At 35.7% G+C, this 25,397-nt stretch overlaps 1 protein-coding gene across 1 annotated transcript in view; it reads left to right on the top strand.

The window, feature by feature from the left end:
* Positions 1-1,829: 1,829 nt before the first annotated feature.
* The window catches only part of ST18 (ST18 C2H2C-type zinc finger transcription factor), a 67,113-nt gene continuing 43,545 nt past the window's right edge, over positions 1,830-25,397 (top strand). The window contains exons 1-3 of the mRNA XM_066330975.1: positions 1,830-1,855; positions 17,479-17,669; positions 21,930-22,727. Coding sequence (XP_066187072.1) covers positions 17,495-17,669; positions 21,930-22,727 — 973 coding nt within the window. The 5' untranslated portion in view covers positions 1,830-1,855; positions 17,479-17,494. The remainder of the gene's footprint in view (positions 1,856-17,478; positions 17,670-21,929; positions 22,728-25,397) is intronic.

The raw sequence follows: 25,397 nt of genomic DNA, 5'->3' as shown, positions 1-25,397 counted from the left end.
ACGATATTATTGGCTATGGTATGAAAAAAAGCCAAAAAACTCTACTGATGCCATTATCCTTGAGTTTATTTTTCAAAGAAAATAAAGGCTACGATTTTTATTACTTGAAAAACCAACCAAACAGACAAAAATAGAACTAACCAAAAAGAAAAAAAAAAAAAAAGAAAGAAAGAAAAAAAAACCAACCCTAAAAAACCTCAAAATTATTTTCCGCAGTGACTAGAGTTGACACACATAATTGGATGCTTTAAAAATAGTATATCAAAACTTTGTCCCAGCCAACTGAATGTTTTTATGTCTATTGCCATTAATTATCTATAATTTTCTTTAATATTTTCTTTAAGTAAATTTTCTTTAATCAAAAGCTGCAGGTGTATGTGCAGAAGAGAACCTTGTGGGGTTTTTTGGAGTATTGGTGCTCATGTTTCCATTGGCAAAGTTCTGACATACTTGTATTTCCCAGATATTACTCTCTTTTTGTAAGGAACAGATGGAAATGCACTACTGAGAGATAAACAGGCCCTTAATGATCTCAACATCTGGAAAACATGATTGACTAGCAGTACAACCCATCCAGGAAAATAACTTTTATTTTAATTCATAACACTTTTTGTGACTCTTGGTAACAAGTGAAAAATGGATATACCTAAAAATTAAAATGTCAAAGTTTTGCCTACCCTATGAATATTTTTTGCTTATGACTATGTTCAGAGGCACACAAAGCACTCATCCTTCACTTTGATTGTAATGAGAATTGTGCATTCTCAGGATTGAGTCTAAAACAGACTACTTCTATTCGTTGTCACAACTCACTAAGTTGAATTGTTAATAATTGTCCCTTCAGGTTCAAGTTATGGTCAGAATGAAAAATTAGAGTGGTTGGCATTACTTCTCTATTTTCAAATGATCAAAATGGCAAAAAGTCTTAGACTTCACTCAGGGAAAGACAGAGGAAGAGCACTGAAGTACAAACAGACTGACTGCAGATAAGGGGATAAATACAGAGAAACCTTCCCAAAGGTCATAATCATTGTCATACCAAACTTTGGTGCACCCTCAGTGGTGATCACTGAATTTAAGATAAACATTCATATATATTTCAAAGGTACCAAGCAGAGAATGTGGAAAGTCTCTGAATAGGAGGTTATTCACACCTCAGCATTAGAGCATGTCTCCTCTCTTGGTGAGGATGAGTTTAAAAACAGTTTGGCCGCACAGTAAACTTTAGTTGCAGTAAATAGGAGTTTCACACCCTTTCACTCAAAAGGCTATAACACAATTTTAAAACTTAAGGATTTTTTTCTCTATGTTTTATACATGTTCATACGCTCTTATAGTAATTAATATAGCAAGACATTTTCCCCCAGAAGTGGAAACAACAAAAGTTGCCTCTGCAATATGAGTAATCCTTAGAGACACCTGTTGGCCTTGTCAGTATGCTGTATACTCTTGTGCGGGCAGGAATTTGTGAATACCAGTCTTTACAATTCCCAAACTGGTTTTAAAATCTGAAAAATATGAGATTTTCAGCATCTCTATTTTCAGCAAAAACAAGCGACTTATCTTTTAATTCAATTTTTAAAAAAATTTCCTTATTCTTCCACTAGACATCATACTCCAGGTTTCATGCATCCTAAAATAACTGTGAGAATTACATGTTAATTTAGCATTTGTCACTAGTAGCTACAATCCTGTGGTTAGCATGAAATAACCACCTGTGTTTTGATAGCCACTCCTCTGTCATTACAGATAGGCAGGTGCAAGGCTGCAGAAAGCACAAGTCTGGAAGTGTAAACTAATTAATTCTTCCTGCTTTATTAACAGTTCAAGTGGACTCTATAGCTCAAGAGCTCAGGTAAGAACTTACATTGTTTATTTTTTCAGTTTATTTTCTTATTATATTGAAAATTTATATCACTGCTACTGCTATAAAATAGTCAAGCAAATGTATTTTGTAAGGCTTTAGCACAGATCTGAAAAAGGATAATTTATGTGGATTCACTTTTTAGATATACAAAAAATTAAAGCAAAATGTTAGCAATAATTATGCATGCATAATCAAAAGTAATGTGAAGTGGGAAGGACTCTGGTATGTTGCCTTTGTCTTCAAGGCACACAACAAAATACCTGATAAATCTTCAGATCTTCAGTCTTCTTTTTCCTACAATATCTATTGTAGTATTTCAATATCTGAACATTATAAGAGATATTAATATATTTTACTAGATGGCTTCTATAAAACTGATCTGTATACTCCTATGAATGCTAACTGCACTAATGACTCATTCTTCCTTAAGTATTTGTTGAGGTTTCATAGTTTATGGAAAGAGCAGGGAGTATTTCTCAAACTTGCACAAAGAACATCAGTCCACTCAAAAAAAAACCCCCAAAAACTAAAACTACACAAGGATATTTCAGACTGCAAATATTCTAGCAAAATTTCAACATACCAAATCCTTATAACTGATCCAAAAGCTTAGATTAAACTCTGGAAAGACTGGCAGATTATTCTGTACCAAATCTTCAAGAAAGAAAATATTTTGAGGTACCTGCAAATTCCTAGAGGTATCAATCAGAATTACAATTCACTACAGCTTCAGTGTAAATACTGAAAAAAAATTGCAGAAAGATCTTCAGAGTTTTTTATAAATTAACTTCTTTCTCTACAGTCACTTTTCACTGTTACTGAGCTGCTTGCTTAATCACAGCAGGCATCCAAAATATGTGCTAGTGTGTTCATCCATCTAGGGAACAGAAACATCATTGTGGTGATTTATCTGATCAACCAAAAATGCCCAATATATTTAAAATAGGACATGAAATATTTACAGGAAGTTATTTGCAGTGAAGACATACAATATTTAAGTTTTATTTTATGATAAAACTAAGGAAATTATAAGCTTCTTATAGCTACTCCATGAACAGAAGTGTAGGTAACTTTTTGGATAAATTATTCATGGTGAGTCACTCATCAGCTCTACTGTGAATCTCATTTTTTTTTTTGTATGGTATCAGTTTTCCTGAGATTTAGTGCTTCTCCTTTTTTCCTCTGTGCATCAGTAATTTATGCACCAGAAGGATGCATTAATCCGAAGAGGCAGCCATCCAAAAAAAGGATGTCCATGTGTTCCTAAGAGAAAAATGTTTGAAAAATAGAGGATGTGCAAGTTTCTGCAACATCAGGGAAGCTGTGATTTATGTATTATCAATTGCTATAGTTTTTCCCAAGCAACCTTATTTTTTCCTGTGAAATACGTGCTGCCTTAGGAACTGCTGTGTAGCAGACCACTCTGCTAGAGATGTGGACTTTCTCCACAAGGAAACACACACTGGTTTCAAAACACTGAGCTAAACAGCACAGAAATGTATTATCCAGTCCTTAAGGTGGTATTTCTAATTTCTGCTGTACCAAATTCCATATTGGGTATCTCCACAGTCAAGTGACTGGAATACAAGTCAGGTGATCAGCTTTTAGGAATCTACTTGTCCATGAAAAAGTAGAGGGAGAGAGGCAGGGACTGCTTTTGGAACATGCAAACCACTGGACTGCATTTCTGTTATCCATACCCCATATTATTGTGGGAAAAACTATTGAACATTCCTCAAGAATTAAAGACTGAAATAGTCTGTTGTGTTCCCTGGATACAGATATTGGAACCACTGTCTTTTCTGACCAAGGTCTAAATGCTGTGTTGGCTGAGAAATTTAAATCCATGCTTAATTAATTTCCCCTTTTCCCCTGGCTTATCCTATCTGACAAAGCACTTTTGCACTCCTTATTGAGTTTCTGTTATGAAGTGCCTTGGGATACTTCTACATGAAAGACACTACATAAGCTTACATGTTCATTTTGTATTATTATTAATTTCATAACATTGATTGGTTCTAGAGCATTTGTTAGCCTTTTCTTATTCTGTAACTCATGTTTCACAAAAGTAGAGAATAAATGGCAAGCAAAACAAAGAGTTTCAATCACCGATTAGATTCAATAAAGCATGAAAATTTCTCTCTTCTAAATTTCAGACATTGAAATCTTGCTTAGTAAAATTCAATGCCAAAAATCTCTTGATTTCAAGAAAGCCAAGATTTGACAACGAGAACTGGCTAATGTTGGTATTATCCATCTTCTTCTGCAAAAAGGACCACTTTTCTCCATAAAAAAGTATATTCTTAGAAAAATATTATCTTAAGGGACAAGCTGGGTTTTAGATTTTTTTTTCTTACTAAAATAACTAAAAATTGTCTTGCACTGCCCTGACTTATCAGAGGAGAATTTTCTTCCAGGTATACACGATTTATTTGTCAAACTTGTACTTATTTCAAATAACTATATGCCTGAAGGAATCCCAAATTTCAGTAAAATATAAATTATTTTCTTTATACATGAGCACCATTAACATTTCTGTGCTATTGCTTCAAATTATTAGGGTTATTTGAACAATATCTACTGTATGTACTGTAGTGCTGAAGCCTAGTAGGCTAAACTTGATAAGACTTTCAAAACAGAACTATTTCTCCTTGAAGTCTTGATCGTCTATTTATTAACAATGTGATTAATTTTTTATTTAGGAATGTACTGCTGTGGTGTTTTCATTGATAGCTAAGCTACCTTAAGAAAACATGAATCTTTTTATCAGAAACTAAACATAGCAAACAACGAGTGGTAGAAGTGAGTGCTGAAGCTGGGAGATCTATGTTCCATACATTCAAGTTTGAATCTGACACCTTTTGGGCATGGAAGCTGTGTTGTATCCATCTTCTGCGAGAAGCAGAATGAAGAGGTCTTCTCTTAGACAATTTTGTCATGGACCACTGAAAGGACCAGGACCTTCAGCTGTGTTCAGGATTAGAATGGAAACCAAAGTGAAGTGAGGAATATTGGAGTGATGTATTCTCATTACTGTGTTTTATTTAACAGATGGGATACACTACAATGAACCATCTGTAGGTTATGGAGTGGCATCTGGGTCAGACCAAGGAAGAGCAAATTGGATTGATCCAAGCACAGGATTGAAAAAGTGTAGATCAGTTTGGCTAAATCCATATCTGAATAGAAGGGGTACCTTTTCCGAGTTAGATACAGGTGAAACAAAGTTTTTGGCTTCTGTCACTGACGGTTAATGTAGAGTCCACAAGGTATTTCAAATCATGAGGAGCAGCATTGCCATTTGGTGGGAATAGTTACACTTCCCCTTATTGTCCACACTGTTGCATCATTTTCTCCAAAAGTAAGGAAAATAACTTTTTGTATCTGGAACTCTGTTCTGGGGGTTGCTAAATATTTAAGTTATTCAAAGGACTTGAACTGTTCATTGTGAATGTACAGACTTATGAGTATCTTGAATATTTTAGCAGAGAGAGGACTGACAGAGCAGAGCTATCTGGATGTCTCCTTGTTAGAAGTAGTAATTCACCCTTTTACAGCCCGCTGTTGTTTAGGAGAGTGAGAAACCAGCAAAGCAACCCTGCAAGCAATGGAACTGAACTATCTCAGAAAGTCTGTGTTACTAAAGTGCATTCCTTAACTTTACCTGTAATGTTTTAAGTGGTACATCCATATACTGTTGTGTACAAGTATGTGACAACATGCTAAAAAGCACTTCACTAACTGAAGTTGTTACTCCTTATTTTACATTGCCAAATATTTTCCTGGTTTCCTTTAAGAACTATTAAATTACATATATGTAGTTATAACTGAGCTCTGTTTCAGACAGTAATAGAATGAAGGTAGAGAATTTGGTACATAAAAAGATATTTGGCCAGCCGGGAAAGCCCATGGCATGAAAGAAATGCCTGTTCACGCCTAGCTGCATTTGGAAAGGAATGATTGGCAACTCTTTTTCTGAACTTCATAAAGTAAGCAGATTTTAAAGAAGTATTTGGGGAAAAAAAAAAAAAAAAAAAAAAAAAAAAAAGAGGCAGTAGTATGCAGATGACTGGAGAAGGAGGTGAAGTGAGATGATGGAAGAAGTGAGCATATGAAGAAAAATCACATAAAAAGGCTCCAAGGTGTTCCTCAGTAAGAATTGAGATTATGGTTGATTTGTGTAGCTATCACCTTCACAGTGATGCTGTCCTATAGCACTGCTTAGAAATGAGACTGAGACTGAGAAATCTGTTTGTTCCTAGCTGGCATCTGGAAAAAAACTGTCAGGTTTGTCCTTTGGGCTTGGCTTCTGTTCCACAGGAGTTGGTCAGAGACTGATTTCCTGGAAACTGCTGTGGAAAAGCACATTTGACATAATCCTGAATAAGCACATTTGGAACATAAACTGAGGTGGACTCTTGCATTTCCTGGTCTCTCATCGTCTCCCACTGGCAGAGAGTGTGGGACCCTCACATTCCTTAATGTGCTTTGCTGAAACAAATTGTATCTCTGAATTCAAACAGACTTAGCAGTAATGTTAAATGAAGATGGTCAATAGTTAGAGCTACTGCCAGAGCTGTCTGAGCTTCACAGAAAGTCTTTTTTAGCATTTGAAGACTGGATGTTGACAGCATACACTTCCAGCTCTCCTCCTCATTGCTCCCCATGGTGGTAACTGTCTGGAGCAGAGCTTTGCCATCTTGAAATTTAAACATTTCTCCATGACACATTGGATTAAGCATTTCACCTGAGTCAAAGATCTGTATCATGCTGTTTTCTATTGATAACTGATCTTCAATTAAACAGTGGGCATTAATCTTAAGAGTAGTTATTCCCAAGATGTGTTAACAGCATGAGTTAGAGTATCTGCTGCTTGCTCTTTAGCTTGGAAAATGAACTTCCTGCCCTGGCCATTGCAGAAATTGAAATGGTTATGGAGTGCTGAAAATATTAACCTCTGTCTCTTACTCCATGATTACTGGTACAAGCAAGTCTGTCATGTCATTATGAATCATTGCTTCTGAAATCCCCATTAAATCTTGTTCATTTACTGTTCTTTTCTGACAGCATTGTTAGGTTCCTAAAGAACTTTATCTGGCATGCTAGCCCTAACTCCCCTCAAAGAATCTGTTGAAATCTATGTTTTAAACTAAGGGAAAATGGTTTCGTAGTTGATGTTTGATAAAAAACATTGAACAGTCAAACATAAACACTGAACAATCATTTGCTGCAAAGCAAAGGTAAGTCTATATTCACAGTATATTGTCACAGTCATAGTAGTGACAAAGGATAGTGTTACAACTCACCTATGCTTTTTATTATATCCTGTATGTTAATATAGTCATCATCGCTAAAAAACCCAAGCATTAATGACAAATGTAATGGCTATCGAGTTTATGGTCTGTCATGTCTAAGTTCCCCCTTTGTTTCCTCCTTCATCTTCCAGTTGCCCTCTAATTAGCAATCAAATTGTGAAATCTACAGAGCTGTCATCCCTCCTCTCCCTCTGCCTCTCCATCTTGTTTCTTTTCCTCCTTTCCTTTCCCTAGAGTTTGAATGAGTTGATGGACCTCAGGCTTTTTGACTTTTTTATAGTACCAGGTGCTTCCACAGTTCAGAACAAACTTATTCTTTCAGTACTGTCAAATCAGTAACCAAGACAACAGTTAACAACAAACATGGAAAGAAATTCAAAATTCAAACATTTCCTCTTTAAGTTTTCTTCTTTCAGCATTCATGTGAGTGGGTTAAGGCTTACATAAGATGTTTGCAACTTGTGTATAGAGAAGATCAAATAATTTTTTTCACTCTTATTAAAATGCCACTCTTTGAATGTGAAATAATACGGTAGTAAGAACTACCATTCTGCTTCAACAAATGATAGCACAGTTCTGTGTGACTACGAGTAATGACTTTTACCATTTTGCAGGAGTTTGGAGTTCTTTTACTCCATAACCTTTGAGTTTGCAGTTCTTTTACTTAAATATTCAGTGAGCTGTTCTGAATAACCACTAAGATGGTTGAAGTAAGAATTGTACCTCATAATTTTTTTGAGATAACTGTGGTTGAAGCTGTAATTATGATTAATAATTTGCTTAATTCATGTACATGTTCAGGCCTTTTGATCTATGTACTGTGACCTTACCTTTTCTTCCTGGATTATTTTAGAACTTTTGGAGATAGCATTTCATGTTCAGATTTCTATTTTAGCTTGCTTTAGTTGATACTTAATGTGCATTTGCTTTGTAGGTGACTTTTATAACTCTGCTTAACAACAACTGCATTATATATATTTCTAGCATATTATAATATGCCTCTTTTGATATCTACTATATTGATTTCTAGCCAAAAAATCACAGTCTCAGTGTCTCTTTTCTCTTCGTTATTCTATTTGATTGTAGTTTTACAATTTTTTTATTTAAAGCCTCCATTTAATATTAAAAGGGTAATTATAATTTAGTTTCAATTTATGTTTTTTCTGTAAGAAGTTTTTTATAATATATGTCAAATTCACATCACTTTTTTGTGGCTGCTAGATTAAGATAGTTATTTTCAGGTTTTTTCTACCTGAGAGCTAGTTGTATCTTAGAATACTCCCTGCCTTGGTCTAAAATTTTTATGCCATTTAATATATTACACAAGTTGCTGTCTTTCCCATCATAACTTCTGTGCTTATCAGCACATAGTAAATGTTATCCTCCCAAACCTACACAGAAATTCAGGGTTGCATATGCCTTCATGCCTTCTGCTGCATGACAGAATGCATCAGAACATTACAGCCCTAAATGTTCTCTTCCTCTTATGGCAGATCTTTTCCCTGTAGATGACCACAGAGATGATACAGAGATGGAAACTCGTAACTTCTGCCTCATATATATCAATCATGAGTTAAATATTATGGCTAGCTGAATTGCTGCCTCTGACTGATGTCAAGGGTTGGTTCAGCCAAGCAAAAGTGAGGAGAAACAGACTGTGGACAGCCTGGAGATAGCATGGAAAGGGAAAGAATGAAGCCATGGGACCTCCTGCTACATTAAAGGGAGGTAATGGCTGCAGACATTGAGTTCCTTAGAGTCCCATTCTCTGTTGGCAAAAAGACCCCACAAAGCTGGCTTCTTTACTTCTTCTTTAACCAGACTGTAGCTATCAATATGCTTTTTATTTAAGCATTTACTGGCACTTGCAGCCGACCACTCATGTGCAAGCCTTTCTGGATGCAAAGGTTGTGTGGATGATCTGTAGATTTGCCTAGAAACTTAATCCATTCTAAGCCAAATTCTTGGCCTGGGTCCCACTGGAATTTATTGACCTACTGAACCTGGACAGATTGAGTGAGTAAATGAAAAAGAGGCTAGGGAGGCTGGATTTGGCCCAGATCTTGGACATTCATTCATATTACTGAATTTAATAACTTCTTGAGCTCCACAGAATAAAAACTAAATTTTCTCTAAACTAGCTCTTACTAAAAATAACTTACCTGTTAGAAAAGGTCCAACCATACAACTTTAACCATATTTAGTTCTTTATTTATGGAATGTTTCTGAAGAAGTCATCCATTTCACTGACATAGTATTTAAAATTGGGGGTTTATATGTAATAATTTTCATATGATCTGAATATCCTTATGATCATACAAGCTTGTTAACTGTAAACAAGAAAATCAGAGAAGCTAAATCTCTGTTGTTTTCCTCTGAGTTGCCTTTCCTTTGTGGAGAATCCTGATAATAAAATAGAGTTCAATGGCAAATATATTTAAAAAGAAAAATTAAAATCCATTTCATGAACCTTTTTCTGCCTGAAATTTTTGTCCACGGAGGCATAAGCTTGAGGTTTGCTCAATTTCATTGTAACTGCCTGTCTTTTTCCTGTGTTACTGCTGACTTACAATTACTCTACTCTTTTTACATGCTTCTTTGCATTTGCTCGATCATTTCACAGCCCAGTTGTTCTTTTTGGTCAGGTGGCCTGTAACATTCAGTTTACTGCCTGAAACATCTCCAAGCTCAGTACATAATGACTCAACACCATTACACGTTTCTCCCCAGCCTCTTCTTATGGGGTCTAATAAATCCTCTTTTACCAACAAGGCTATGACAGTTCCTTTGCTTTTCTTATACGTCTTTTTAAAATAAAATACATCTTTTAATACCTTGCTACAAAGAGCTTTCAGTTATGATACTGTATTTTCTCCACATTATTATCTGTCCAGTTCTGCTCCTTTTTTTTCTAGCTAAATTTTCCATTAATGTATATAGAAGACATTTAATACCCTCAAGTTACTGATCTTGTTTTTCTCTATATTAGTGTTCATAAATATTAATTTCCCTTTTATCTTTTTCTCATCTATATCTCATGTCCATTCTTTTAATCTTGGCCCAGCCCTTGACTGAACTTCCCACAACTCTGGCATTTTAGAAAAAAGATCACTGCAATAAACTTCTACAGTTGTACAAGGTCCTTTAATCCTGGAATTGTTATAGGGCACAGGCACACCCTCTGTCCCTTTCACAGATACAAGTTGTAAACCAAGTGTGTGAGGTACAAAGGCATGACATGATTTTTTTGTGTTGTGTGTGCCATTTAAAAATGAGATCAGTCAGATTTTCTTTAACTACCATTGGAGTAAGTCCTCCAAGATCTAATCTTCGTCACAACCAATTCTCTTTGTCCAAATAAAGATCAATGTTTTCAACAAATTTTATTTTTATATTCTTAAAAATTTTAGTGCTTTAAAATATTGATGGAAGAAAATAGTCTTTACCTGATGAATTCTTTCACAAATGTATTTCTGAGGAATTTCCAGGTGGCATACTTTAGCAGATTTTTCTCATCTCCTAGTCTGAATCAGTAAAATACAATACACTCAGTCATGGAGTCAAAGTGTTATAAATTATCTGAAATAATCCTGTAGCTCGATTAATTCTATAAAATAGAAGAAACAATTAATACCAATTGCTCTGGCTTCAGATGAGCAACTGGGGCAAATACATCTTTAACTTCTTGTCAGTGATGAGAACTGAGATGTCCTTTCCAGGACTAGCCTTCAAAATTTCATGCGTAAAATCTCATATCAGAGTTAACAAATTTCCTTCTTAATATTTTCACATAAAGTCATAAGTTTTTATTAGCATAATGTTTAGATTTTTTAACAATTGTAAAAATTATTTAAAATAACTGGAAAGAAAACTCTTGTTTTCTGATTTAGCTTGGTCTTCCACTGCTAATAAAGTTTAGCCCAAACCTTGATTGCAATTTTCTCAGCTGCCAGTCACAGTCTGACTCCTTGAAGTTCTTCAGGTAGTTGATTTGTGGCTACCTAAAACTTGCAAATCAAACAGTTGTTTCTGGATATTTGCAATTTCTGTCGCCTGACACTTCACAAATCTTACTTTTACTTATTTTAAGCAGGCAGAATGTTGATTTCTTTTATCCCTAGCTCCAGCATATTCTGCTAATCAGGGATAAATTCATGGAACTACATAACCTCTGTATGCATAGTGTCATATCCCGCTGGGCAGAAAGATGTTTGGAATTGGAAAATTCATTGCAGGATGGAACATCAGGATACAGTGCAGTAGAAATCCTAACTTAATGAATTAACATCTTTGTTAATCCATACAGCAGACAAAAGAGGAGATATTGAAAACCAAATCCTTCTGAGATTGAGAGTTGAAGGGTACATAAATGGGTTGAAGTCATTACAGCCTTTTCTTAACTGGCATTCTCACTAACGAAAAGCAACTCATCAAGTATCTTTCTTAAAAAATATAAAAGGTATGGGTCAAGAAATCTTTCTTTATTTACACAAGTAACTTTTATAAGCTTTTAGGGAAGTTTCTTCATTTCGAATCCAGAAAATATATGGATTTCAGAGTAGGATAGAGGAAGCAGAATTACTGCTTATCTGTCTTTTTTTCCAAGTGTCTATTAGCCTTGTAAATTTTATATTTTGGTATCCATGATACAAAGTGATGCATTTTTCCTTCTTTTAGATAATATTCAAATATATATAGTTTTAAACATACATCTTGGTATTTATATGTATATATATATATATAAGCCGTGACTAATCTATGTGTTTTCTGAAGCTAGCATTTAATATCATATACAATTAGATTTTGTGAATTTTTTAATATTCAGTAATTTCATGGCATTCAAAACATCACCCCAGGCCCTGGCTGTAGAAAAATTCTTGCAGACCTGACTGGTGTTGTGGATTTTCAGACTTTCTGAGGAGACTCTGACTTCTTGAAACTGTTAATATCACCCCTCTGTCTGTTATCATGTTTAGAGCAACCTGAGCTGGCAACACTTTCACTCTCACTGAGCTATAAGAGCTACATACACTCTTCACAAACAGTGAGAATTAATGAAGAAACTGGAACATAAATCTGTTATAACCTGACAACAAACCACTGAGTCACAGTAACACTCCACCTTCCTTCCCAACCTTTGCTGTCCATCTGAAGTTACCGTAATTGGCAACACCCACTTGGGTTTTCCACTGCAGTGGTGAGGCTACCAGCACTCCTTTTAAACTCTGACATTACAGCTCCTTTCATGAACCTCTGTCATTGATGGTTGATGTAAATTATATCAGCAATGTAATTTGAACTGACATGTGATCCATCCTAGGAGCAGATCATCACCTTTCTGTATCCAGTGCTAATAAATTCTCCTAATCATCATCAGTTTATGAGGAACTCAAGATTTTTTTGTGATTTTAGGTTATCAGATATTTTCACTGCTCTGGCCTAAACCTTAGGAAGCTCTTGTGCTAAGGAATTAGACAGAATCCAGTTCATCTGTGTTTTAGAGAACAAACAGATATAAAAGACAGACTACAGTGGGGAGATGTTCAAAATTTACTATCCTCTTAGATATTTCTGATTCTTAAAATTTTAGAAGAAGCCCAACCATGACAGACACTTATATGTCCCAACTTCATCTTTGAGGGACAAGAATCCCTGAATTTTCAAACACCAACTCTTCCCTCCTGTATGGAAAATGTAGTATTAGACTACATTGCCTTAGGGCATCTGAAAGTTTAGGAAAAAATAAATCCAATCAAAGTCCAAAGCATCTGGCAATATCTTTTACCACAATGTGATTAAAGAGTAGTTAGACTGACCTTCTCTGTGTAAATACTAGTGTGAAGTTAAATGCTTCTGCACATCAGAAGATCCTGTCTCCTTCAACTGTAATTCAATAATTAGGCACACAGTCAAAATCGAATTCATATTACAAATTTAAAATAATTTTCTCAACAACTAAAAAGTTCCACTCAGTTTTGTTGCACAAACTCACATAAGGTATGTGATCCTCACACAGCAGTAGAAAATAAATGTAAGTGCCTTAATATTTAAAGGCAATTATTTTCTCTCTTGAATCCAAGAAATGTATGTGATGTGTTCTGGTCTCATTATTTTACATGGCATCCATTACAAGCATTATTAAACACCAGTTTTCAGGCTGAATGTACCCCTAGTTTTATCCACTATGACAATTCTTTGCTCTGTTTTCATGCTTTGCCAATCTGCAGGATACTGTGAATAAGAAAAAAATCCTCAGAGGTCTGGAAGTCTTGCCAGCAGATTAACTACAACAAATCCTTGCTGGATACAATGTGGTTAAAGGTCGGGTTGAAGGCTTGACAAACATATCACTTAGATGAACCAATTACAAAAAAAATCCCCCCCCCCACAAAAAAAACCCACAAAACAAGACAAACCCACAAAAAACCAAACCAAACCCAACCAACCAAAAAACAAAAAAATCCAACTATCACCAGTTTTAAAGAAAAGTACTATGTGTTTGGGACTGATTATAACCTCTATCTTTCTTTTGAGACATTGTTTTGTGGTGGGGAACCAGTGGACAGTATTGCCTGTCCACTGTACCAGTGCAGGATGTGATCTGAAAAGAAATTGAAGAAAGACCCAAGAATTTCCCCCCAAATCTATTTTGGTATGAAATATCTATGAAAGATTTATCTTGGATTTTTTTTTTTTTTCGGTATGTGCAACCAGGTTCTAAGTGTCTTAGATTTTAATCTCTCAGCTCACACTATGATAATTGACACTAGACTGGTCCTGGAACTGAATCAGTCATGAAAAAAAGATATAATAAAAACTTTGCTCATTCTAGGTAATGCAAACATGATTTGTTATCTATTAAATTTAAGTACAACTAAACTGGGAAAAACTCCCAACTATATATTGGCTTTGGGCTGATAACAAAAAGAGCTTCTCCTGTTTTATGAGCCTTGGATTACCAAATAACCTTGACAGCTGAATCAGTGTTCCATGACAACAAGCAAGCCATTGATAAATAGCAACAAAACTATTAGATGTTGAATTTAGGAGACGAGTAATAGAGAAGCTAAATTATAGGTTTACCACTTGACAAAGTAGAGCTTGACAAATCAGTGATAACCTACATGTATCTATGTATGGATGTGCACAAGGAAAAGAGAGAAATACAAACTTTTAAGGATTAAGGTAAAATCACCATGACGTGAATATTACAAAGGTATAAATATATTCTCTTCATAGTACTGAAATTTTTGTTTTCCATTATCAAATCCTTAGCAAATCATGTGTACTTGAAAAAGCTGCCATTTGTGATTTTTTTTCCTGGTTTTATTTAAACTTTTCATTTTATGCACTGTAAGGTAGAAAAGGGGAGGAATTTCTGATATATGATAGAACTTCAAACTTTTTCCTGCAAAATAAGAGATTCTAAGTAAATCTCAAAAATAGCAATTTAAAGGACCATCAGCAAAACCAAGAGCTGAAAAATCGCTTCCTGGAGAATGGAGAGAAATTTGAACTTCCTAAGAAATAAGTGACAACTATGTTTGTCAACTTCCTGTAATAGAGTAGTTTCAAGGATGACTTTACTAAAAGTTGAATCTTATGTATTTTTTAAAAATGATGGGATCTATAGAGAAAACCTGTATGGGTGGCTGCTCATGAACAGAAAAAGATACAATAAGGACAAGCTAATGTATCAGTCTTTCATAGAGGAGAAATTTTCTAACACGACCAATGTGCTCCCAAGATCATCTGTGGGCTGCCTGTCCCAACTTTGATGCAGCAGCTTTTGATTTACTGCTGTAAACTGTGCTGGTTCTGTTAGGTGGGATCCTTGTGCTCTCACTTCCCAGAGTAGATCTGCAGGTGGCAGGTGGCAGCAGTATTCCCACAGTGGTCTTGACCATGGTCTGCTAATATCTGAGTTTGACTCTCTTTTTTCCAGTTGTGGTGAAAAACCAATGTGTTGAATAAGTGTTATGCCAGCTCACAATGTAGGATCTCTAACATTACGTTACTAGGAAAATATTGCACTCAGTGAGCAAGAAAACAGCAATGAACTTACCATATTATCATATTTTCCCTTAACTTGAGGTTAGTCAAATCTTGACTATACTCAGACAAATTACAGGATTAAAGTTGAAGAAATAGATGAAGTTCTGTGACCTGTGTTGCACAGGAGGACATATTATATGATCCAACTGGACCTTCTGTTCCAAAAAACCTATTAATTATTCTGGTGTATGAAACAGCTGTAGTTTTGTTAAACAGGAATAAACACTGGAAATTCATCATATCCTAAACACTTTCACAGTATCTACTTGAGGGTAACTTGAAAAATAAACGAGAAGTATCAAAAGCAAACCTACTGAAGGTTTTGGTTTTAAAAAATAATTGTGTATGAAGGAATTTCAAAATTTGATAATTTATTCAATTTTCCTGGAACAACACGACTGGTATGAACTGCCATTCACAAATATGAGCTAAGTAACTATATTTCCTTAGAAGAAGTCATGTATATATTTTGACACTTCATCCATCTCTGATATCTGTTATAAGGACATTATTTCCAGTGGTACATGGATACTACTGTGATTCTTACCTTTATTATGATATTCATGTTATCCTCTATTTGTAAACAGAGAAATAACACAGAAAAAATACTTTTTTTCAACTACAGAATATGCTTACCACTCCATATTCCTGGATTCCAGATGCCAATAGCATTTTGCCCTTCAGATCAAGAATATGCAGTGTTTGAGATGCATATGATGGAATTTTACCATTCCCCCTAAAATGCAGATTTTTGTATTTACATGTCCTTTATATTTGCAATGAAGGATTGCCAAAAAGGTGATTAGCCAAAAGCATTTTTGGTTTTTTTTAACAAAAAGCTCAAAAGCTCAAGTTAGTCATATGCTTTCATCCAAAACAATCAGAACCTGAGCCAATTTAGTGCACATAAGATACCTTGGAAGGATTAATTTATGCTGCTCAGCTTGTAAGATGTGTAACGAATAGGAGTTCTCTTCATACTTTTTCTTTTTCCTTTCTTTTTTTTTTTTTTTTTTTTTTTTTTTTTTTTTTTTTTTTTCAAATCCTGCAGCTAAGTCAGTGAGCCAAATGCAAAATCCAACACCTGAGGGCATCGTGTAGATTTGTAATGCACCCTGGGGGTACCTAAGGTTGAGAAACCATTGAGCGGATTACACATATCCATATATGTAGTTTTTTCATCTCTGACAGATATAATATGACCACTATTATTCGTGCTACAAAAATTTCTTAGTATACTCTGTGTGAGAGTAAAACAAAATCATGTCAAATCACTTACATGAAAAATTATTACGAAAAGAGTGTTGAAAATTCCAGTCTTTTTAGGGATGTGTCTTATGTTGTAACACCTACACGCCATACAGATTTGTACCAGGACAAAGGTTTGGCTAAATAACTGTAGAGCCAAATGAATATTCAGATCTATTATATTATAGAATATTGGTCTATTAGGAGCTGAAAGAAGCACATTAAACATGCTAAAGGTCTTCCTCTCTAAAATCCTACCATTCCTCCTCCTGTCAGTCATCTGAAAGTTAGGCATCTGAACTGGATAACAATTTTCTCAGGAACAGCTCCATCTTTTTTTTACATAGATATAGTTTTTAGTGAAATGAATAGCCCTTTGTAGGAGTCTTTTTTCATAATCTATACAGAGACCTGAGAAGAGGTTAAATCAGATCTTTATGGCTGGAGTAAATTAAATGAAACCAATGCTCAGGACCAATATTGAAAGAGGGACCTGTGTTGCAAAATGTTATCAATGTACAGTGTGTTTCTCACAGGTTTTATGCTGTTGATCTCAGCATGTGTAATTGTATGTTCATATTGATGTAAAGGTAATGAACCAAGGGCTTGGGATTTTGCAATACAACTGGTGGTATTATTTTCCCTTCAGCTGTTTTCCTGGAGTATCAACACTACGATTTTGTTTACCCTTTCCTTAAGGCTGTTGGGATATGGATTCTTTTTTGTTTTGTTTTATTCCTCATTCCCTTTCCCCCGAAGAGATTTTGGCAGCAGTGAAAAGAAATGGGACTTGCCTGCGGCCTGGGCTTTCAGTACCTGAACTAAAATTAAATATCCAATAGACACAATTTGCTGAAACTGCAAGTGATTTAGCATTTTGTCAGTTCTCACTTTTATACTTAGAATTAAACTATAGGGTGGTGCTATTTTTAGAACAATTTGCTCCTCACTTCTCCCATTTTTTTCTCTGTCTCTGGCAATTGACCATTGCAGTGCCTACAAATGCTCCATGGCTAAGAAGAGAAAAGCTGAAGATCAGGTGTCAGGTGTTCCCGTTAACAAAAGGAAGTCCCTGTTAATGAAACCCCGCCACTACAGCCCCAGCCTGGAATGCAAAGAAGAAAATGAAGACAGGACAGAGCTACAGGAAGATATCAGTGTCCTGGAAACTAGCTCAGCTCCAGGTAGTTGCTTGAACTCGACTTGAACTTGAATTCCACAGGAAGGGAGATAAAAAAAGGCATTTTGAAACAGGATGCAAGACATTTTTGACTTCTAAGACAGTTGAAATGGTGTCTTTCTATCCAGGTTTAAGCATCATACTTTCATTTATTTTGTACAATAACTTCTCCTGGCCTCTAGTAAATGTTTTGTAGGTCACACAGAGACAACTACTGCAGCAGGTCAGATATGGAGCAGCATCTGCTTCTCCGCTACCTCTTGCAAAGGACAAGCTTAAGCCCACCACCATCCCACACATTTCTAAAGAGCAGATTTTCACTGGAATATATAGAGCTCTTAGGAAGGAAAAATAATGCTTAGCAAAACATTGTTGACTTTAACATTTAGCAAAGCAATTTCATGCGTGTGACTGCTGTGTGTGTTCTGTTTAACACGATTATTAGACTCAGCACTTTTATACTTGTTATTCCAACACTGGTAAGCCAAACACATCCAACAATTTAGAGCAGCTTCTACAATGTGTATGCTGGAAAATATGGACAAGGATAGGAGAACAGAAAGATATAGCTATAGTATATTTTGCTTACTCTTCCTTTCTAATATACTTTTAATATATATTTAAGTTGACCAAAAGTTTCCAACCAAATTGCTTTTCACATATTTGTTTAAGAAGTCCTGCCAGAATAGTTAATCAGACAAGTGAGAAGATATCAGTGGAAAACATCAGGAGGACACTGGCAGTTACCTGCACACAGAAAATGTTAAAACAGAAGAAATTTGATCTGGCACTGGGAAATTAGAAATCATAGATAATATGTAAACTGAATGAACTTAAATGTCACTCAGTTGCTGGTTGCTATCAGAATTAAAAGATATTTTATTTTCCACTTAATTTCTTCTATCAAATATTTTTGAAGGACAGGATGGTAGATTATATTATCTAGGGTCTCTATCACAAAAGACTGAACCCAGATGGCTTTTCAAGGTCCCTTCCAGCCTGGGCTGTCCTATTATTTTATGATGAACTGAGATTAGTTATATGTGTATATATCCACTCTAAATTAAACTCCCTTAAAACAAAACAAACTCCACAAATTATATACATATGATTACTCTAAAACATGGAAGAGAAAGAAGAATGTCATTCAGATGAGAGTCAAATCCTTATTCTACCAAAATAGTGGAGGTCTTTGTGGCATTTCTATAACAGCAAAGTTTTTAGTCAGCTGTAACTTGCAAATCTTCTGGGAGGAGATTTTTCCAAAGGTCTGCATCCCATTGCTGTGAAAGCCTAGAAGGTAGCTCCATCTTCAAACAGAACATTAACAGGTGATACACAATATCTCTGTCTTTTGGGTGACATTTTTAAGAAAAATATCATCAAGGAAAAAATCCCATACCTCTCGCAGCTGGATCAGGCTGCAGGGATTATTTCTAGCTCCTAACACCAGAAGGGAATCTGTTGGAGTAAGGGTTCCTGTATGGTTCATGTCTTGGGGTTTTGTTATTTTTTGTTGCAACATTTTTATTTTTTTTTTTTAGATATTTGGATTTTAGCTAAATTTTTGTGTTGATTCAACCTGGCTCCTGACAATCCAGAGTTGCATTCAGTAACGTCTTTTTCTTCCCCTTTTTCTGTCCTCTGCACATCTTGAGAAACTTGATGAAGAGAAATTACTATGATGGGTGTAAAGGTGGACTCTGTGTCATATACTGACAAACCTAAGTTATTGAACTTTTTTAAAGTTTCCTTTTTGAAAAGGAAAAGGTGTTGGGCCAAATCTGTTGATAAAAAAAGTAGGGAAACCATGGTTTTCAGTCAAAAGAAAAAATCCCACTTGACTTTGAAAATATTTATTTGATCCCAGTATGATACGTTCCAGCCTGCTTGTGTCAGTGATAATAAAACTTACATAATTTGCATAATTTTTTCCAGCTACAAAACAAATTTCAGTGAAAGCTTCAGTGGTCTGGGTATGTAGGTTTACTTGAGATTTCTTAGTGTAATATTGCTCTCTTTATTGTGAACTCATGATTCTTTTCTGTTGATCAGTTAATAATTCAATTCATGGATTGATGCAACTGTAAACTAAGCTGAGTTTTGATTATTTTAAAAGTAAATTTACAGCCTGTAGATGTAAAAAGCAAAGCTGAGACAGCTGAACCATTAAGACTGATTCAACAATAAATTTTTAAACATTGCTTTAAAAATTGCGGATTTTTTAAGGAACAAATATTTTTTTATCATGAACTTATTTTTCATCTTTCACACATAAAAATAACTGAAAAATTCTCCTCTTACAACTGAGCATTTTGTTTGATTTGTTTTCTTTTGATGAGTGGGAGATTTCTTCTAAGATTGATCTTGTTACTTTTTGAAATTACCCACTGATGGGATTCTGTTATTTTCCAAATGGCAGAAGAGCAAATAATGGAAATCCATTTGACTAAAGTTAGTTATAGAGCCAAACCATCATTCTTACTTGCTGAGATGTGAAAAGATGGCAGACTTTATTCAGAATACTGCAATGTGTGTGGTACTAGACCAGCTGCTAAAAAGTTACACGGAGGTTTACAGACACTTCTTTAAATACAACTTTATGCACACAGTGCACAAGGCCACCTCTGCCTGCATGAGTCCAATTTTCTGAAGAAGAATAAGAATTAATCAATATTTTCTTTTAACATATAACAAACAGTTGAACCAAACAATTATGTAAACTGGAAATGACCCAAAATGCTAACAGTTTGGCAGCAGTAAAGTGAAATGCATTGTGGTGCACATGTGCATTTTTGTCCCCCTTTTCCCCTCCACAATAATCTGCACTTAATAGGAATATTTTAAACTATGTAGCTAAGCAACAGAGGTAATTGTTGCTTTCTAGAGCTTTTGTTAGGCACTCTAACACAGCCCAAATATGCATAATTAGGTATAATGTCTATAAATCATTATTGTACACATGTGGGTAGTTAAGTGGATTGAGAGAATAGTTCAATGAATTGGACATATTCACTGAAAATGCTTTTTATTTGTTTTCTGTAGTTCATAATACTTTAAAATTATCATAACCCTTTACACTTTCTCTTAATAGCTCACTGTGTCATTGAGAGAAACTTCATTTGCATTTTAGGCTATGCTTAATTTATTATTTAAACCTGGAGTTCTTCTGTTTCGGGGAAGGACAGACACGTCTTATGAAATAGTCTATGCTTGTTTATTCATCCTCCTTTCTAGGAAGTAAAATGTTAAATTTTTCAGTTTATGTTGAATAGATCCCAACAAAAGAATGTACCCTATAATCAGCATTATTGAAGGGGCTAGTGTTGTGACTAAATTCTTCCCTTCATCCAAAAATGCTTTTAGTTACTATGGCAATATTTACTTGATCCTGGCAAAACCAGTGTTGATTTTAGAGAGATAATTACCAGAAAGGAAGATGATGGGGATGTATTTTTGAGTGTCCTTGTCAGAGGAAATGTTTATAAAAAATTAAATGAGATACAAAAGGCATATTGTCTTCCACACTGACTACCTCTCCTACATGCAGCCTTTATTACCTGCTGGCTGCTGCTTTTCTTCTGAAGAAAGATGTTTATAAAGACAGGATGCACTTCAGTGGTGTCTTTAACAAGTCTTTTATGAGTCTGTACATAACAACCATTTCTGTTTGCCTGTGCATGACCTGATCTATCACTTAGTGTGGCAATTTCAATGGTGACCAGGAGCTTGCCCTTTGTGAAGTATTGAGGATTTTTCCATCAAGATCTTTCATGGGATCCGGGGTGACTGGGAAAGTAATTAGGGTTTATTTTGAGAAAATATTTGGGAATCTTAGATGAAATAAAAGTTAAAATAGATCAGAGGAATTTTAAAATGTGTTTGTGTGCTTATATCTATATCTATCTATCTATCTATCTATCTATCTATATGAATGTATGGAACATTATATTTACATACATGTTTATGACTGTGTGTGCATGTGTTGTAAGTAAATATATGTTTTCACCATCGTTGAGAAATGGGGGTATAATTTTTTCTTATTTAGTGTTGGAACTATAATATGAAGTATATATAATATGGGAAGGGTTTTTCATCATGCTGCAAGCAGTCATTTCAAACAGATCCTTGGTGTGAATTCAATCATTTCAGAGTATCTTTCTAAGTAATGAAACAGTAACTGATGAGTCAATATCTTCATGTCACTTTGACAAGATACAAAAATTAGTTCTTACATATTTCTCTTGCCTTTTTTCTCATGCAGAGGAGAGTACTCCAAAATCATCTGAGGAAACCCCTGATTTGGGTGGGCAAGAAAATTCCAGTCAGAGGAAAGACAACTACTGCAGTTATCAAGATGCCGTGGCTAAATCTTTGATGAACATGGGAAAAGTAGCAAAAGATGCACCTAGTCAAACAGTGGCAGAAAATCTAAATGATAGTGGCATTCAATCCTTAAAAACAGAAAGTGATGACGCTGATGAATGTTACCTGATTAGCTCAGCTGAAGGAAAGGAAAAGACTGCTATTTCTGACCCAAAATACTGTTCATCTGAGGAAAACGAAAGTAACTCTGAAATTATGGACAATGAGTGGGATAGCTCTTCAAATTTCTCAGAAGAAACTAGTGTAAAGCCCCATGTAACTCAGAAATTTATTGTAGAGTGTAACCAACCCAGCATCCTGGAAGTCCCAGAAATTAAGAAGGAAGAGGTAGAATATGGTCCTTGTGAAACACTCTGTGACTCAGAAGCAGAGCTAACAGCATCCCAGGAGCCTCACTCGGATCCTTTTGAGAAGAGAGTTCAGAATCTCTTCCCTGAAAGCGAGGAAGACGACAATGAGTGCCTGTCAGAAACCACAGATGTGTCAGTTGAGCTGGACAAAACAAAAGGGAACTTGAGTTTGCTAGAGCAAGCAATCGCTCTGCAGGCAGAGCAAGGGCATGTGTTCCACAGCACCTACAAGGAGCTGGATAGGTTTCTTCTGGAGCATCTAGCAGGGGAAAGGAGACAAACCAAAGTTATTGACATTGGTGGGAGACAGATATTTAGCAGCAAACGTAAGGAAGTATTTTTGGCTCTTCTTGCTGGCTTAAGCATTTGTCCTGTGACTGATAGAGGATTCTGAACTGGGTTTTATAGCAACAGTAAAGAATCTGGAATTTAGCTGGTAATTTTGTTAATTATGTACCTTCACACTAGTGCCTCACGTCTAACCAGGTTAAATGCTAGGTATTTGGCTTTCTGCCAAACTGCTATGTGAAATGATCAGTAATGGGTACTAAAAGGCCTGTGTAGCTGGCACTGACATTCCTTCTCCTCCTTTTCCTCCTCCTCTGCTTCCTCCTCTGTAGGGCGCTAATACAAACCTCCAAAGTTTCAGCAGCCAAAAGGCAAGGCAATAAAACAGTGCTCAAGGACAAGTTTAGGGTGAAAAATTGGCATCTCCTAAAGATACTACCTTATTCCTAAGCCATGTGTTTTCTGAGTTCAGTCTGCTTCACGTATCAATCATTATTACATCAATTAATATTACATTTTGCTATATCTAGCACTTCTGAGCCAGGAAAGCACAAGCTGTGCTCTCCTGCCTCATTCACCATCAGTAGAAATACCAGTAAATTCCAAAATCTTTATTGTTTCTGAGGGTTTGTGGCATCCTACAAACCTGTAGGAACATCACTTAATTTTCAGCACTTAATCAGGCTTCCAGAAGTGAAGATTTAAAAGATTTGGGTTTGATTTAAAAACTAGGCTGTCTCGTATGAAACTCCACAACAGAGGATAATTACAGAACATCAAGAGATGTCATTTTATACACACACTCCCTTCTGTAGTAAGTAACAATACATTAATCTGTCCTTTGACTTTTCCTTTTGGCCTTCCAAACATCCCGAGGTCATCCTAGCACTGATGCAATTTCTGCTTTTGATAAATGGTTTACTTTGGTATTTCTAATATAACTTTAGAGTAGTCCCTGTGGACATTGTAAATATTATAGTAATTTACTTATCTAAAGCATTTAGTGTGAAAGAGAACTGAAAGGCACTTTTAGGAGCTGCAACTATAAAATATTTCCTGCAGCATTTGGGACGAAAATGCAGACAATCTCAGTTTTGTGTCTCAAGCAGTGTTTCCATTAGCATGTGTTAAGCTGTGCATGCATGATACTAATCTACCTTTTTATTAAACTACATGAACCTTTATTTGTTCAGATGACTTCAGCATATGGAGGAACTCTATATATATCCTTTCCTACCCTGAGGGTAGCTGTGTTTACATTGGTGTCAATGTGACTTTCTCACAACACATATAGGAAAGAGCAGTGATGTAAGGATGTCACAATCTATCCTTTCCTGATTTATCACATATTATAATTAGCTGCAGTTTCCAGGTGAGTTCAGAGGTAACACCCGTGGAGAAACACACCAGGCTTTGTTTGGGTTGCATAAGCACCGTATGATTGTAGTCAATAATGTATCGGGCACATAATTTTGCCACTTTATATAATTAACTGGGTTTTATTTCTAAAAATTCTACCATCAAATACACCAGCTCTTAATTTTCATTCTTGGATGCTAGATCAGAAAAAAAAATCTATTTCATGATAAACCTTTCCAATTACCAGAGGAACACTAAATCATATTTCAAGGTCCCTCTTTATTTTCTGTTCACTATTGCAGCACTTTCCGTTTGCGGTGATTCTAAAAACCGTATCGTCGCCTGATGATGCTGAGTCTATTTTCTTTCATTCATATTTTTTTGTTTTGTTTTGTTTTGTTTGGTGTTTTTTTTTTTTGTGGTTTTTGTTGTTGTTGTTGTTGTTGTTTTTTGTTTTTTTTTTTATCTAAAAACTTGCCAGGAAGTTTAACCCTCAGCTACTCCAGTGATTCTGTCCCTAATCACATCCTACCTCATAGACCAGAAAAATGAGCTCGAAGAAGGCAGCTCCCTGTTCTGGCTGCAGCTGTTTTCTCCCCCAGCACCAAATGCTGTTGGCAGCCAATCACAGATGGAGCTAAAACCATCCTCAGCAATTTATGCCGCCACTTCCTTCAGATTTCTCACAAGAGAATTTCTGGACCAGAAATCATTCCTTTCTCGCCCAGACTTTTGATCCCTTGTTGGAAATCAAATAAAGGTTTTCTGACCAGTGCTTCCTGCACAATTCTAGATGCTTGAAACAGGAATTGGGCATGCACTGTGGCCATTACAGAGTGGTAGCTGTGGGGCTGGGCTGAGACCTCGCCTTTGAAAGGGTATCGGCTGCTCCATGTTTTCAGTGCCTTTGTGGGCTGCTCCACAAAGCAGCACTGCCATGTGTACCAGAGGGAGCTGCTTGCCTTGCCTCTCAAATGTAAAGTGGCATGTATTCAGTTTCCTAACAAAGAACCTACAGCCTAGAGATCTGTGATATTTAAGGAATGGCTTCTGGTTGAAATGCTTTTTGTTTGTTTGTTTATTTGTTTCACACCTCAGCTTTTATTTGGTTGTCCCAGCTTCCTGGAGTCTGACATTAACAGAGCAAAAGATTGTTTCTCCTTTTTTTATTTATTCCTTTATAATCTTGCTCTTGGCTCATGCTGCCAGTTTTCTGGCTTATTGGATTGTGGCTTCTGTCCTGTTTGAGGCTCTGAATGGAATAAATGACACTGCAATCCTAAAGCTATATAGTTTAGCACATAAATGGCATATTGGGAGAGGGAAATCATTGTTTAAAGGGCACAGCG

This window comes from Sylvia atricapilla, chromosome 1 (assembly GCF_009819655.1).
Source record: "Sylvia atricapilla isolate bSylAtr1 chromosome 1, bSylAtr1.pri, whole genome shotgun sequence".
Taxonomy (NCBI): Eukaryota; Metazoa; Chordata; class Aves; order Passeriformes; family Sylviidae; genus Sylvia; species Sylvia atricapilla.
The sequence above is the reverse complement of the archived record's forward strand: the minus strand, read 5'-3'. Positions and strand labels throughout refer to the sequence as shown.